The following is a 15898-nucleotide window of genomic DNA, read 5'->3' as shown; positions in this document are numbered from 1 at the left end:
TAGACGAGAAAAATGAGCGTTTGAACGATTACGTCATCTTAATCGTTCATTAACCGTTCATTAATCGTGCAGTAAAATGCCGGCAACTACCAGCGATGTGCGTTCTCGCTGGTCGTTGCCGGCATTTGTCATCGCCTGAACATGCAGGCTGACCTGTCGATATCGCCAGGTTGTGCATGTTCGAGGATGAGGGAGGGTGCCTGCACTGAATGACATATGGTGCAGTGTGGGCACATTATCCACTGCACAGGATGAAGAACGATTGCACGATTACAATGTTGTAATCGTAGTGTCGCTCCACTCGTGTAGTGGATACGCACTTAGACCCTGATTCAGAGCCGGACGCTCTGACAAAGCGCTCACTCTGAATCAGGGCGTCTTTTTTTTTTTTTATGGAGCGGCCTCCTGGCCGCCCGCATTGCTGTGGGTTGCCACCCACAGCTAATGCGAGCGGCCAGGATGATGGTCGCGATGGTCAAGACCATCGCGAACATCGGGCTTGCGACGAGACCCTTGTGGTAGGGTCTCATGGCCGCAAGCCCCAGAGAGCTTTCGGCTCAAACAGAGCCGGAAGCTCTCTCACTGACATCACCGCCCACAAACGGCAGGCGTTCGCATTGGAACGCCTCCGTTTGTGAAGCCACCCCCACACCACGCCTCCAAAACGGTGCAAGCTGTCGATCAAAATCGACAGCCACCCCCTTTTGGTACGAGACCCGGAGCGACGGATTGCCCATCGCTATCCGGGTCTCGCGCATGCGCACGACGGAGCCGGCTCCGTCGTGCGCATGCGCACTGGGTCACCATCGACCCGCTTGCGAGCGCATAGCGCTCGTGAGCGGGTCTGAATCAGGCCCAGTATTTGAAGAAAAGGTAAGATTTCTGTAGCCATAGGGTTCAGCAGCACAGGGGACTATGGGAATGATATAGAGGTGGATTCTAATCCCGTCACAGCAGTGACTTTGTACGTAGCATTACTGTACAGTAACACCCATCGTCAGTGTCTTCTATCTATCGCTTGTGTACAAACATCGGTTGCACATCTGTCGCACCATCTTCTATCCTCTGAGCAACCCTATGGTTACTCAGAATGTTAAGTGTCGGAACCATTGTAACTGCATACACAGTCCCTCTGCATCCAAATCCTCACTGGGACTGCAGTCGGAAAGACATTGGGACGCATTCTCAGTGAGCAGTTGAAAATAATCACTCAACTTTGCACACATCAGAACTGCGTCCATCTCTGCATCAGGTCCAATGTCTCGGGGAAAGGAATGTACCTTAAAATACAATATTAATATACTGTAGCTTCATTATCAAATCTACCCTGGCAATACTGTAACTGTATAAAAGTCAGACTAATGTGTCCTATTGGATAGTGACTGGAAATGGAGCATATACTATGGTGGTTATGACTTTCTCATCATCGGTACCAATATTACATTTGGATACATTATTAAACACATTTAGAATATCACAATTTTGGATGTGAAAGGATGACGAATCAAAGGGTCTATACAAGTAACAAATGAGCGTTCTCTCCAAAATAACTTCATGATTACTTATCATACATTAAAGGTTCATTAAATGTTTATTGCTTGGACCGGCCGCTTAATTGATGTCTATTAGCTTTTATAATTGATCTAGCCAAGACTGTCACTGAGTACCAGGCTAACTTGTCCACTTTAATTCATTTCTCAAAACTGATATGTTAGCTGTCAACACAAACATGTCAGTTACTTATTTTTTATCTATCAAAATATAATTTCTTCTTATAGAGACAGAGGACAGGCAGAAAGATACCATATACACATATGCATTGTACATACCAGCAGGCTGTCTGCAATAACATCTGTATTTGTCACCCTTATATAGTTAATAAATAAATCATCAACATAGTATTTTGTGCTGTACATTAATCATGTGGAAATGTATGTGCCTTTAGGATTTAGGACAAACGTGACATTACGGGGTAGTACACAGGTGTCTTCTTTAGTCTGTTTTATCGCCATAGCTTTAATTGACATGTGAGCAGAGAAAAGAAGGATATAACAGAGAGACCAATGAGAGATCCTTGTACATGAGCATTTTATTCGAGCAGATAATGAAACATGAAGGGGGGAATAGGACTTGCTCTTATCTTCCATCCTTGTTCCATCATCCGCTTTGGTAGAGCGCTCATGTACAATGTACTGACATCTGCTCCAAGATATCAACGATAACATAGCGCAAAGCTAAAAGAGGAACATACTTGCACGGAGAATACTGGTGACTTTTGCATGCAGAATACACATACTGGACAGTTTTATGTTTAAATTGCAATTTAATAGTTGAGCTAAGATGCGCCCCTCCTAACTGCAAATTTCTTTGTACTTTTAAAATTTTCCCTTCCTGCAGCCCAATAGCCAAGGTGAAATGTGCTTCTCTTTTTGCCTCTTCACCACTTACAGTAACTAATATTTTTTCCAAAAACCGCTCAGAAATTGAATTAGGTCAAAAACATTTATTTATAACTTATCCAACAAATGTGTGTGCTGGGCTGCTGTGGAATAGGAGGGAAGGGGGGAAGCACCAGGCCCCTCTAGCAAGTAACTGGCAGCATAGCAGACACTGGGGAAGGGTGCAGAGATGCAGAGGGTCCGGGAGGTCCCTCTGCCGTAGGCGGCTCCTGGAAGATTATCTTCCCAAAGCCGCCCAGTGTGCGTTTCTGACTGGTTGCATTGTAGATCAGGTCCTATGTGACAATCAGTTCCTCCTCATAAAAATTGACAGAGGAGAAACAGGTAAAAAACCCAGTTGTTTGTACACATGGCCGAAATCTCTATCTAAAAAATGGGGAAAATTGTGAGGTCTGTGTTAAATCCTGTTCTGTCCTTATGTGCACAATACATAACCTGAGTTACAGTAGCCCAGACAACCCAACATGCTTCCTGTTATCTTGCAGGTGCCAGACACTAGAAAAAGGATTTGCCTATCTGTATTTTTTTATTATTCTAGGATGCTTTGTGAATCTTTAATGCATGGGAAAATAACTAATTCCAAATTACAGATTTACATTTCGAAAAACTGAGAAAACCAGGACACATGACAATCCTTGGTAGTTACAGGGTCCAGAAAGTTACATTTATATTATTTAGACACAACTAGTACAATACTGTAATAAATATTTAAGTAAAGCAATTGAAATACATATAAAGATGCAACTTTTAAGGGGCGTATCCACTAGACGAGAAAAATGAGCGATTGAACGATTACGTCATCTTAATCGTTCATTAACCGTTCATTAATCGTGCAGTAAAATGCCGGCAACGACCAGCGATGCGCGTTCTCGCCGGTCGTTGCCGGCATTTGTCATCGCCTGAACATGCAGGCTGACCTGTCGATATCGTCAGGTTGTGCATGTTCGTGGATGAGGGAGGGTGCCTGCACTGAATGACATATGGTGCAGTGTGGGCACATTATCCACTGCACAGGATGAAGAACGATTGCACGATTACAATGTTGTAATCATAGTGTCGCTCCACTCGTGTAGTGGATACGCACTTAGGCCCTGATTCAGAGCCGGACGCTCTGACAGAGCGCTCGCTCTGAATCAGGGCGTCTTTTTTTTATTTTTTATGGAGCGGCCTCCTGGCCGCTCGCATTGCTGTGGGTTGCCACCCACAGCTAATGCGAGCGGCCAGGATAATGGTCGCGATGGTCAAGACCATCGCGACCATCGGGCTTGCGACGAGACCCTTATTGTAGGGTCTCGTGGCCGCAAGCCCCAGAGAGCTTCTGGCTCTAATAGAGCCTGAAGCTCTCTCACTGACATCACTGGTGATGTCAGTGGGGCTGCCCACAAACGGCTGGCGTTCGCATGGGAACGCCTCCGTTTGTGAAGCCACCCCCACACCACGCCTCCAAAACGGTGCGAGCTGTCGATCAAAATCGACAGCCGCCCCCTTTTGGTACGAGACCCAGAGCGACGGAGCTCCCGTCGCTAGCCGGGTCTTGCGCATGCACTTGTGATGTCAGTGGGGCCGCCCCCAGACGGTAGGCGTTCTCATGGGAACGCCTCCATCTGGGCAGCCACTCCCCCGGCCCGCCCACCAAAGGGGGTGTGCTGTCACTCAACATCGACAGCACGCCCCTTTGGTGCAAGACCCGGAGCGACGGATTGCCCGTCGCTATCCGGGGCTCGCGCATGCGCACGATGGAGCCAGCTCCGTTGTGCGCATGCACTCTGGGCCACCATCGACCCAGTTGCGAGCGCTCAACACTTGCGACCGGGGCTGAATCACGCCCTGAGAGCCTATTTTTAGCATTTGTGATTTTATCATGATGAATAGAATTATTGATAAATGTTACTAAATAGATTTGTGGACACTTATAATAATTATAAACTACAGTATATTTGCAGAATACTGGCAATAAATATATATAATTCATGATAAAAATCTTTACTTTACAACATGTCAAGTGTTACATTGAAATTAATGTAACACATTAAGATGTTATATTGTAAAGATTTCCATAGTGATCAATGTATAATTAAAGGCACAACTATATCTATAAATCCTACAGCACAGATCTGGTTTGAGGCTTTCTGAATCCCAATTAAACATCTGTTCTTACTTGAGAAAAGTGAGCAGTGTCACATGCTGCCAGTGAAGCTGTAGGACTCTTTCTGTGGGATCAGAGGGCAATGACTGGCTTGCAGTAATTCCAGGCAGCATCTGTCCACTCAGGTAGAACAGCATGTCATAAATGGTTTTTGTCTGCTTGCCAAGATTTATTGTCTTCGGTGCCTTTCTTTCAGATTTTGATAACTCTACTTTGCATACCCCACTAAAAAAAAAAAGTAAAAAAAAAAAGAAAACCATAAAGAACATACTAGGATTTAGTTCAGTGCAATGTATCGTTGACCTAAATAATTACAATGGTAAACAATAGTGGCAGATATACATGTTAATGAAATATGTGTCACATTTCAATGCAGTTGCAAAATCATCAAACAAAATAGAAAAATAAATATTGAAAAAAAAAAACAGAAAAAGTTATACTTTTTTGCTATATCTTCCAAAGAGAAAAAAATATTAAAAGTTAATTTAAAAATGTTTTAGAAGGCAATAGTGAAATTAGAAAATCCAGAGTTACTTGTACTTCAACGGCTCTTGTTAAATAGGTTATTAAGAAACGATTACAGAAAGTAGCCATTGAAGGCTATCTTCTGCAATACCTAGGGGTAAATTTACTAAGAAGTGAGTTTGGTCGAGTTTTTTAGTTTTTAAACTCACTTTGCTTCACCAAAACTCGGGTGAGTTTTTCCTTATCAAACTCGCAAATTTACTAAGAAGTGAGTTTAGCTGAAAGTGAGTTTTTCGATGGTGAAGCAAAGTGAGTTTTTTCTTCCAAACTGCGAGTTTAGAGGTGAGTTTAAGGAGAGTTTAGACGAGAATTTAGATGAGATTACTTACTGGAGATTGCAGTGTTTTCTCTCTGCAAAACTTACAAGAGCAAGCAGCCTGCACATATCAGTGAAATATGTGTAAGCTGCTTGTGTGTTTTAATACCTGTAAAAAATTAGTTAAATAAGTTTAAAAATAAAATGATGTAGGGTCCCCCCCCCTAAAGCTTAACCAGTCCCGGACTTGCCAGCCTGTCCTGGTACCTAAAATTACGTGGAACAAAACGAGTAGGGTTCCCCCATAAATTAGGTACCAGCACCAGGCTGCAGGGCCAGTCCTGGTTTTAATTTTAGGGGTAAAAAATTTGGCGTGGGGTACCCCTAAAATTAAAACCAGCACTTGCCCCTTTCTAGTGGGGGGCTGATGCCACAGCTAGGGGTGCCCTTTCACCAGGCCCCCCAGTCACAGCATCAGCCCTGACCGCTAGTTAGCCCAGGCCAGGGATCCCTGGGGAGTTTAGGACCCCTCCAATAAAGGGGACTCCTCTCCAGGGCACCCAGGGGTGGCGGGGATAGCCCCTTATAGCCCGGGGCTATCCCCGCCACCCCTGGGCGGTGGGTGGCGGGTTGATAGTGTAGGTGTAGTGTTAAAAATTAAATTAACAACATTGTCTTTACAGTAGAACTGCAGGTCCCAGCAAGCCTCCCCCGCATGCTGGTACTTGGAGAACCACAAGTACCAGCATGCAGGGCATTAAAGGGCCACTTGTATCTGTAGTTCACCTGTAAAGAAATGTGTAAAAACACAACACACCGTGAAAATAAAGATTTATTACTTACATACATACACACACATACTTACCTGCTCCCAGATGTTCACGTCCCCTTCTCAACTTAAAGTATCCAGTGGTTGTACCTGTAAAAAAAGAACCAATACTCACCTTTTGTCCCACGATGTGCTCCGTAGTATTCCAAAGAGGGCCCCGGAGACACTGTAACAAGACGCTACAGCATATTGTTACAGTATCGATAATGACAGCTCCGGCCTTGAGTTATCCTTAGTGCTGTGGTGTCAGCCAATCAGCGGTGGCTTCCATTAGCGGCCGCTCATTGGCTGGGACCCACGTGTGCTTAGCCAATGAGCGCAGGTCCGGTGCTAGGTGTCTCGGAACCCTGTGCCGTCCCGTGTACCCCCCGCCCCTTCTCCCACTGCGCCCTCCCCCTGTGCTTACATATTAACTGCAAACAACTCAAACTCACACAATCTCGACCCTTAAAATAGACATCAAGCTGTACATTGGTAGGATTACAGTAATTAGACAAACTACAGTAAATGTTGTTTTGCAGAAACTGAAATAAGAAGGTTATACCAAATATTTGATTTCCTTTGTGTAGAAGTATGCTATGTTACTGCGATAAATAATTACATCCGGTCATAAAAAGTTCTAAGAGTAAGAAAACTATTTATTCCTGTGAAATACAAAAAGTTAAATCTCCAGTGCATTCTGCAAACACAAGATGTGAATGCACAGTAAATTGGGAGTTATTGCCAGGACAGGCTAGCTAAAAGGAACTGCAATTACCTTTGATGAAAAATTTGTTTTTGTCAATTTACTGTTGTGTAGTTTTGAAAACTGCTGATGTGGGCTGAAGATCATGCAATATATATCTTATTAAAACCATTGTGATGAAAGCTAGAAAACATGCTACAGTTTAAAGATGTAACCGGTGCTCAGCAAGTTTGCTTCTGGCAAACAATGCAGATTCTTTCATTAATATTTATGAATATTTATATCAGCCCAGAAGATGGATCACTACATGCTAATATGTACGAAGGTGAATTTGGAAGAAATGATATGCCTGTAAAACACTGTAAATGTTGTGTTTATTAATATATTGTTAGTTCCTATAATTGTTTCATGTGTAGTTGTTCTATATTGTATTGGTATATTGTCCATTTATATTTATGCACTACCTCCATAGAGATTGAGGAATTGTAATGGGGTTACATCCACTAGCCCATCCAAACAGGCTGAACCATGTCTGAACTGTGAGTAGAACTTTTTGGAAAAATATCCATTCTTCTGTGTCTTCTTCCGGATAAAATGATAACTCCAATTTATCCTTTATTCTTTGACATTGAATCTCTCTGTCTCCACTTTGCAGCCTTTCATTATCCAGCACATTGTCATCTCCTAAAATATATGTTGGAAAATCATAAATTAGAACAATTATAATCTCAACTGCAAAACATTTCAAAACAAAATCATTTCAAATCATCTTTCAATTTGCCAACTGTACTGCAATCCACTGTAATGTAATGTTTAGCAAAGAAGAAATGCTCTGTTTTCTAAGACCGTGTTATTAATGGGATTAATCTAGATAAAAAGACGCTTCCCGGGTATAATGCGTAGCTTTCACAGTTGACTAAAGCAATGGATGAGAAACAAGAACAACAAAGTTTATGTGACTGCTTTGTTTTCATTAAGCACTTGGTGATTGAATATTTCACTTTGCACAAATTAGTCAATAAATTGAGCTTAATATATGCTTGTTTTGTTCTTTCCTGGTTATTTTGTGAATATACTTGTAGAGTAGATAAATACAGTGGTAGAATAAAACAGTCTTCTATTGTATTATAGCTAGTGACAACATACTTGAAGAGACCCAAGTGGGGTTTAATGAGTTGTACTGAATGATTTAATTCTTCTTTTTATTCAATAAGAATTTTTCCAATGTTATTAAGAAGTCAAACTTACATTTGAATTGGTATATAAAGAAGATATATAGGGGAATTCAATATGGAGCGAAAACTCAGTTTTTGCGTTAATATCGCACCTATGACGTCATTATCGCAGGTTTTAGTTTTACACTCTATTCAATTTCAAAGACTTTTCGCAGTTTTGAAAAGTCTTTGATAAAAAACGGGGATAACTTTTCACCACTGAATAGGTGGCGAAAAAAAGTGCAGAATTGGGGTTTAGGGGTGCAGGCTTAAAAAAAATAGCCTGCACCCCTGGGAATGACATTGTAAAAAGAACTGTTTAAAAAAAAAAAATAGGGACACCCCGAAAAATTAATTTAGAAATTAGGGTGAAAAAAAAAAAAGGGAAAAAAGTGTTTAAAAATAGGGAAATAGGTTCAGGGCTATTCTGCAAGTATGTGGCAGGTGTATTCTAGAATAGGCTATTAGCGGCAGGTGCATAGTTGCAGAATTTTTAAAAACTTACTTTAGGGACATAAAAATATGCTAATACCCATTTTCATGTACCCCAAATTTGATGGGACCACTTAAAAAAATGAAAAAAATAACCTAAGTGTTCTTCTGCAACACTTCTTCAATGTCGGGAAAAAAACACCTGCTGCGCCTATTTAAATCCCCGACTTTCATTTTCAGGCTAAAACGGGGGTACCCATAGTGATCCCCCATGTTTTTACAACTTTAGGGGGGTCCTATGATTTTTTCAAGGAAAATTTCAGAATTTATCGCAAATCCCACTTCGCCAGGTCCCGTTTTCGTAGATTTTATATTGAATACGGGGATAAAGCGGGCGTGCGCCCGATACTTTATCCCTGAAAAATCTCCGATGTGGAGCGAAAAGTCCAGCACGGACTTTTCGCTCCCATATTGAATACCCCTCATAGTATAATATAATACTTGTTAAAATGTATGCTCATCCTGCTATATATCTGAATACTTGTGTTTGAAACTAATTCCTGTGGAGTTAAAAATCACCAGACTGATTCAGAGTTGGGAATAGAGAGAGATATCTCTCTCAACTAATCATCTTGGTGAAACCATGCTGCACTGCAGGTGGGGCAGATTTAAAATGTGCAGAGAGATTTAGATTTGGGAGGGAGGTGTCCAAACTGACATCTAAATTGTAGAGTAATAATAAAGCTGTGCAGTATTTGTGAGTATTTGTGGGCTACATGCAAAAGCAGCCAGTATTTACCCTACATGCAAAAAAAATGATGTATTTACACCCCTTGCATTGAAACATGGGGCCTGATTCAGAGCCGCTCGTAAGCGGCCGCTCGTTCGCTCCGAGCGATGTTTGCCCAACTGCGCATGCGTACGGATCGTAATACGCATGTGCGAACCAGTCAGTGCGGCCGAAAATTGTATGCTCGCAAAATAGCGAATGCCTGCTATTTTGAGTGACAGAATGAGGCGTATGTGGGTGGTAACAGGGGAAGGTGCTTGAAAACGGGGAGTGGAGATCCGAACGCAGGCGTTCTTAAAGGTCAAAACGGCATTTTAAGGGTGTGCATAATTAATATAGCAGCGTCATTGACCACGTCACTGGGTTATTATATAGCCAGAACTGCTCGCAAAATTGTGGTAGCAAAAACCAACCACAAGAATAGCGAGCAGTTCATACCCTGGTCGATGTACTCGATTAATCTAATAAATAGCGGACATGACGTAGGATGCGAGCGGCCAGGGGGCGTATTTTTTAAAAAAACAACCGCAAGTTTTGTTCGCTCGTTCAGACATAGAGGCGTGAACAGACCACAAAGAGCGAACGGTTCATTTAAATAGCCACCCCTATTTTCGGAACGAGCGAGCGCAAATAGCGTCCGGCTCTGAATCAGGCCCTTGGTTAGTCCAGGTTCACAGTTAAGTGCTACAGTATCTCTCTCTCTATTCCCAACTCTGAATCAGGCCCAGTGTCACTATTACACCGTGCGTGGTGTTTTGCTGCACCTGCGATGTGAATAAGATGCAAAATGAAAGAAAAAGACAGTGCTCTACACCTCTCAGAGTGGCTCAGTCATGCCATATCGCATATCGACGCTAGGTGTATGAGGACACATCAGTAAGATTACTGGTTAATTAATGTTATTCTGTAGCATAGGAACTGAGGTATTCCCTATATTACTTTCAGGGCCGCTGAGACATACGGTGGTTCACTTCCAGGTTATAGAGGGGGCTGTGGGCAAATCAGGGAGGCTGCATATTTATATGATTAGACAGATTTGCTGTATTCATGTACTGCACTGTGTGTAATTGTTAAAAGCTATAATAGTACTATACATATATGATTGTAACCTGTGAGTAGTTTTGGCTAACAGCAGACGGTGAAGTTAATACTATGGGGGTCATTCAGACCCACTCGCGAGCGGCAGTACGCTCGCAAGTGGGTCGATGTTCCCCACTGCGCATGCGCATGACGGAGGGCGCTCCGTCGTGCGCATGCGCGAGACCCGGCGAGCGACGGGCTTTCCATCGCTCGTGGTCTCGCACCAAAGGGGGCGCGCTGTCGATGTTGATTGACAGCACGCCCCCTTTGGTGGGCATGCAGGGGGCGTGCCTGCCAGACGGAGGCGTTCCCAAGCCGGCCCCACTGACATCACTAGTGATGTCAGTGGGAGTGATTTTGGCTCTGATAGAGCCAAAATCACTCCTGGCCTTGCGGCTGGGAAACCCGACCGCAGGGTTTCCCTCGCAAGTCCGATGGTCGCGATGGTCAAGACCATCGCGACCATCTTTTTGCACGCTCGTATATGCTGTGGGTGGTGACCCACAGCTATACGAGCGTCCAGGAGGACGCTCCATTTTAATGGAGGAGGGCCCTGATTCAGATCGAGCGCTCTGGTCAGAGCGTCTGGCTCTGAATCAGGGCCTATATTTTATTTTCACATGTATGAATTGTATATATATATCAGGGGAGTTTCTAGAGAGGAGGGGGCCCGTGTGTAGTCTCCAACACGGGCCCCCTCCTCATTGTCCAGCGGCCAGCAGCACACTGAGCTCTGCGCGGCCAGCGCTGGAGTTATAGTCTCTGGGCACTAGAGTGCACCCAGAGTCTATAGAGGATGCGCTGGTCATTGGGCAAATGGCCACGGCAGCCATTTTCCCTGTACTGCGCATGCGCAAACGACGGGAAAATGGCCACAGCGGCCATTTTCCAATCGTTTTTACAGAGCCGGACCCCCCCGTGCCAACATGGGACTCTGGAGAAGTAATATTATGGGTGCAGGGTGTGCGGTGCGGGGCCCCCCTGGACCCACACCCTGCACCCATTATAGATACGCTACTGATATATATATATATACTGTATATATTATCAAGCAATCAAATAGGTTCCATGATGGAAGAAGGAATCATCAGGCAAAAGATGTTGGGATATTGGGACACAACCACACCTTCCCCTACATACTCTACACAAATACACACACACACGTAGGTTTTTACACATACATAAATCCAGCGGCAGCTCCTACCCTCTTGGACGAGAGGGGCTGCTGCTGCCGAGAGGGAGAGGGGTACTGGGGAGTACCTTACCTCCCAGCCTGGGCTGCATGTTGTGTATGTGACTGGCAGGCAGAGCTTCCAATGGGAAGTCACTGACAGTCACAGTGTAGCCAGTGTAGTCATGAACTGTAATTAGCTCAGAGGTGGTGGATTTTACTGGGGGAGGCTGCAGCCCCGCAGCCCCTAGGTAAAATCTGCCACTGTATAATACAGACAGTGAAAAAATATAATGTAATTGGTGTATTATGTCATCCAGAAAATACTGTTTTATATTTTACATAGAGATTAGTACTGAAGATGAATTGCTAGTGAAAATGTATACCATCTTAGATGAAGCTACATTTTGCATGCTATCTTTGTTGATATAAATGTAAATGCCCTTGTGATATTTTGAGCATGTATGGTAAATTGATTTTACTTTGAAAGTGTCTTATCAATTAGTTATTAATTATAAGTAGCAAATAAATGGTCATTAGTATATATGATTAACTAGTATACAAAACTTCTTCAGCGCTAAATCAGAGAGAAGTTAGAACCCACACAACCTTTTCACAATGCATTTAAGCATTAGCTGTTTGGAGCTCCTTTGGTAAGATTGGTCAAATATGAATAAACCTATATCAATGAATCAGACTTTTCCATTTTTGGCAAACTTGCACTAGATTGGTCAAACTGGTTTGCTTGTATTGTATACTGAACATTTGCATTAGTAAATACTAGATATGAGCGGGTTTGGTTTTCAGAGATTCTAACCCACCCAAATTTTTTAGATCCGAGTTGGATCCAAGCCGGCTCGGATTTTGCCGCCTTACTCGGATCTCTCAAATTGAGGAAAAACCATAGAGACGAAAATCTCGAGGCTTGCGAGCTTTCGTTTCTATATATAAGGGATGCGGCGGGCTCCATTTCACTCCGGCTGTGGAGACAGAACAGGGAGGGTGGGTAGTGTAGGGCTAGGGAGAGGTCATGTGCTGTTCTTTCTGCTGTGTCCTGTTCTGTCTGCTGTGTCCTGAGCTGGTGCTGATCCATTCTGGGCTGGTGTTGTTGTGCTGCCTGCTGTGTCCATCTGGGCTGTTGCTGATCCATCAGGGCTGGTGCTACTGCTGTCACTGTGCTGTCTGCTGTGTCCATCTGGGCTGGGCTGTTGCTGATCCATCTGGGCTGGTGCTGTCTGTTGTGCTGTCTGCTGCGTCCATCTGGGCCCAAGTTCTGGACCCCCCCAAAAAATAAAAATATTTTTATTTGTGTAATATATATTTGTCTGTGTGCGTGTTAGGCTTAACCGCAAGATCTAGCAAGTCGGCAATGCAACCTAGTGCTGCCCGACTCGAGTTGTCATCAATCTGTGCTCTGGGCCCAAAGTTCTGGAGCTGGAAACAAAATAAAAACATATTGTCTCTTTTTTTAAAATAATTGTCTGTGTGTCTGTGCATGTTAGGTTTAGCCGCACAAGATCTAGCAAGTCGGCAAAGCAACCTAGTGCTGCCCGACTCCAGTCGTCATCAATCTGTGCTCTGGGCAAAAGTTCTGGAACTGGAAAAAAAATAAAAAAACATATTGTATTTTTTTTCAAATAATTGTCTGTGTGTCTGTGCGTGTTAGGCTTAGCCGCACAAGATCTAGCAAGACGGCAGCGCAACCTAGTGCTGCCTGACTCCAGTCATCATCAATCGGTGCTCTGGGCCCAAGTTGTGGACCGGCAAAAAAAACCAAAAAACATAGTGTATTTCTTTGTCAATTTTTTTTAGTTTGTGCGCACGACTGCACGTGTATGAATTTTGTAACCGCACCTTGGCTACACTGTTGGTGCTTGTGACACTGCTTCAAGACCGCAGAAAATATGGAGGGCTGTCACATGACAGGAGAGCAAGGCCAAGAACCACATGTTGTAGCTGCCGCCAGCAGTGCAAGGCCATCAACTTCCTCATTATCTATGAAGGCCCATGCCCCAGTGCTAAAGTCACGCCATCGATATGGTAAAGCTACTTTTACTGAAGTTAAGAAAAAAAAATTTAAAGGATATTTGCCTTTAGATCAACAAAAAATTGGCAATATGCCATTCACTACACGAAGTGGCAAGGAAAGGATAAGGCCTTGGCCTTTCTTTATGAAGACTGCTGGTTCTGATTCTGATAGCCCTTTGGAAAAAACAACTGTGTGCCCTGAGAAATCAAAATCACAAATCCCCGAGGAGAGTGCAAGTGTGTCTACGGTTGCCATGTGTGAGCCAGACCTAAATACTAGTGTACTGGAGGATCCTCCAAGTTCCAACATTGTGTGCCCTCTGTAAATGTGGGGAAGGGCAGTCAACATCTTGCAGATGCTTCTGTGAAATTGCACATGGAGGAGGATATTTTGGTAGTTGAAGGTGCTAAGGATGATGAGGATGTTGATGATGAAGATGTTGGTGATGAGGATGTCCTTTGTGTAAGTCAACAACTGTTGCCCATGGATTGAAAAAGCCAAAGCCCATTGTTGTCATGCCGGGGCAAAAGACAAAAAAATCCACTTCTCACGTGTAGAATTATTTCCACCCCAATCCGGACAACAGTTGTCAAGCCACATGTAACCATTGCAAAGCAAGAGTGAGTAGAAGGAGGGACCTAAACCACCTAGGAACCTCTTCCTTGTTACATCACTTGGAGCGCATTCATCAAATATAAAAGTGTATGTCGCCAAGTTCCAAAACTCAAAACATAACAAGTCCAGTGTCACCTACCTGCTACCTGTCTGTGGGATCCAAGCGCCTTCGATCTCCACCACCAACACCTGCATCATCATCAACATCCTCATTCGTGATCGGAAGTAATTTTAAAAAACAATTGACTATTAAACAGTCCTTTGATAGCTGTCACCCAGTTTCACAGCGGATCACTGACGCCATGACGGCTGTGCTAGTATTAGATGGTAAAATAATAAAAAATGAGGATGATAGTGTGGAGGAAATGCAAAAGATGGATGAGGGGGAAATTTGTGTCCTATCTGACGCTAATGTGGATGATGATGATAAGGATGTGGTTTGCGTAAATCAGTCACCAGTGGCAGCAGTTCTTGCTAATGATAAAAAGAAAGCCAGAAAAGCAACGTCTTGGGTGTGGAAATATTTTAATCTAAATTCTGACAACAGTTGTGAAGGCATTTGTTCCATTTGTAAAGCCAAAGTTAGCAGAGGAAGGGACGTTAACCATCTAAGCACCTCCTCACTGTTACGTCATTTGCAGTGAGTTCATGCAATTTGTTTAACAAAATTATAATTTGTAAATTCATAACAAGCAGTCCAGTATCAGCTACCAGCAGTTTGGACCAGCACATGCAATCTCCACCAATACCACCATCATCATCAACCTCCTTCCTAATAATTGAAGGTAGTCCTTCCAAAAAATGTTTTGTGGGGGCCCAAACAAACCAAGGAGTTCAGCCACAAAAGTGTCAGTCCTAGTGGCTAAAGTGCTTGGTTTGTTAAACTGTGCATGTCCTTTTTAATATCCCACATAAGAGTGGGTGGGAGGGACAATTCCATCTTGCATCTCTTTCCTTTACATTTTGGCATAATTTGGGGCATTGCCGACTGACATTATTATAGTTTATTAAACTGCCATCCTGTCTGCCACTGCTGTGTGGCAATGTTTCATAGATGTCCTATATTTTTAAACTGCCGTGCTTTTGTGCTGCTGCTCTGTTGCTTACTTTAGCCAGCCAGCTCGCTGCAGCCTTTGGCCTGTATTGGTGAAAAATAGTGAAATCAATATAGTGAGCTGTGAGGTGGTTAAAAATGCCTAGAAATGCCTAAAAATTATTGTTATTAAGGTTAATAACACTGTAGGAACAAAAACAGGCCCAAATTATGTGGTCATAGCTGTTTATATAATTTTTGGGAAAAAATAAAAATCCAAAACCAAAACAAAACACTAAGGAACAAAATCCAAAACCAGATTCAGATCCAAAACCAGGGGAGATCCAGATCCAAAACCAAAACACGGGAGTCGGCGCACGTCTCTAGTAAATACTATCTTGGGAAGCATTTATTAGAACTGAATCACATAAATGCAGCTTAGAAAATGAACATAAATGTCTAATTTTACAAATTTGATTATATTTATATATTTTTCAATAATATTTTAGTTTTTGTGTGTATAATAAATTCTAGAAAAAGGTTGCTTATTTAGATTGTTTGGAAATACAAAATAAATATATATTTAGTTTTTAAATAAAATACCTTAAATTGTAGGACAATTTTGCAGTGTCCA

At 42.9% G+C, this 15898-nt stretch overlaps 1 protein-coding gene across 1 annotated transcript in view; it reads right to left on the bottom strand.

The window, feature by feature from the left end:
• LOC148514013 (cilia- and flagella-associated protein 47-like) overlaps positions 1 to 15898 on the bottom strand; it is a gene marked incomplete at its 3' end in the record, with an annotated part of 651210 nt that overhangs the window by 469676 nt on the left and 165636 nt on the right. The window contains exons 29-30 of the mRNA XM_088481183.1: positions 7365 to 7584; positions 4618 to 4830 (exon numbers count right to left, since the gene is read on the bottom strand). Coding sequence (XP_088337309.1) covers positions 4618 to 4830; positions 7365 to 7584 — 433 coding nt within the window. The remainder of the gene's footprint in view (positions 1 to 4617; positions 4831 to 7364; positions 7585 to 15898) is intronic.

This window comes from Taudactylus pleione, unplaced genomic scaffold, assembly GCF_031769625.1.
Source record: "Taudactylus pleione unplaced genomic scaffold, aTauple2 ptg000265l, whole genome shotgun sequence".
Taxonomy (NCBI): Eukaryota; Metazoa; Chordata; class Amphibia; order Anura; family Myobatrachidae; genus Taudactylus; species Taudactylus pleione.
Note: the sequence above shows the minus strand (reverse complement) of the source record. Positions and strands in the feature narration are given on the sequence as shown.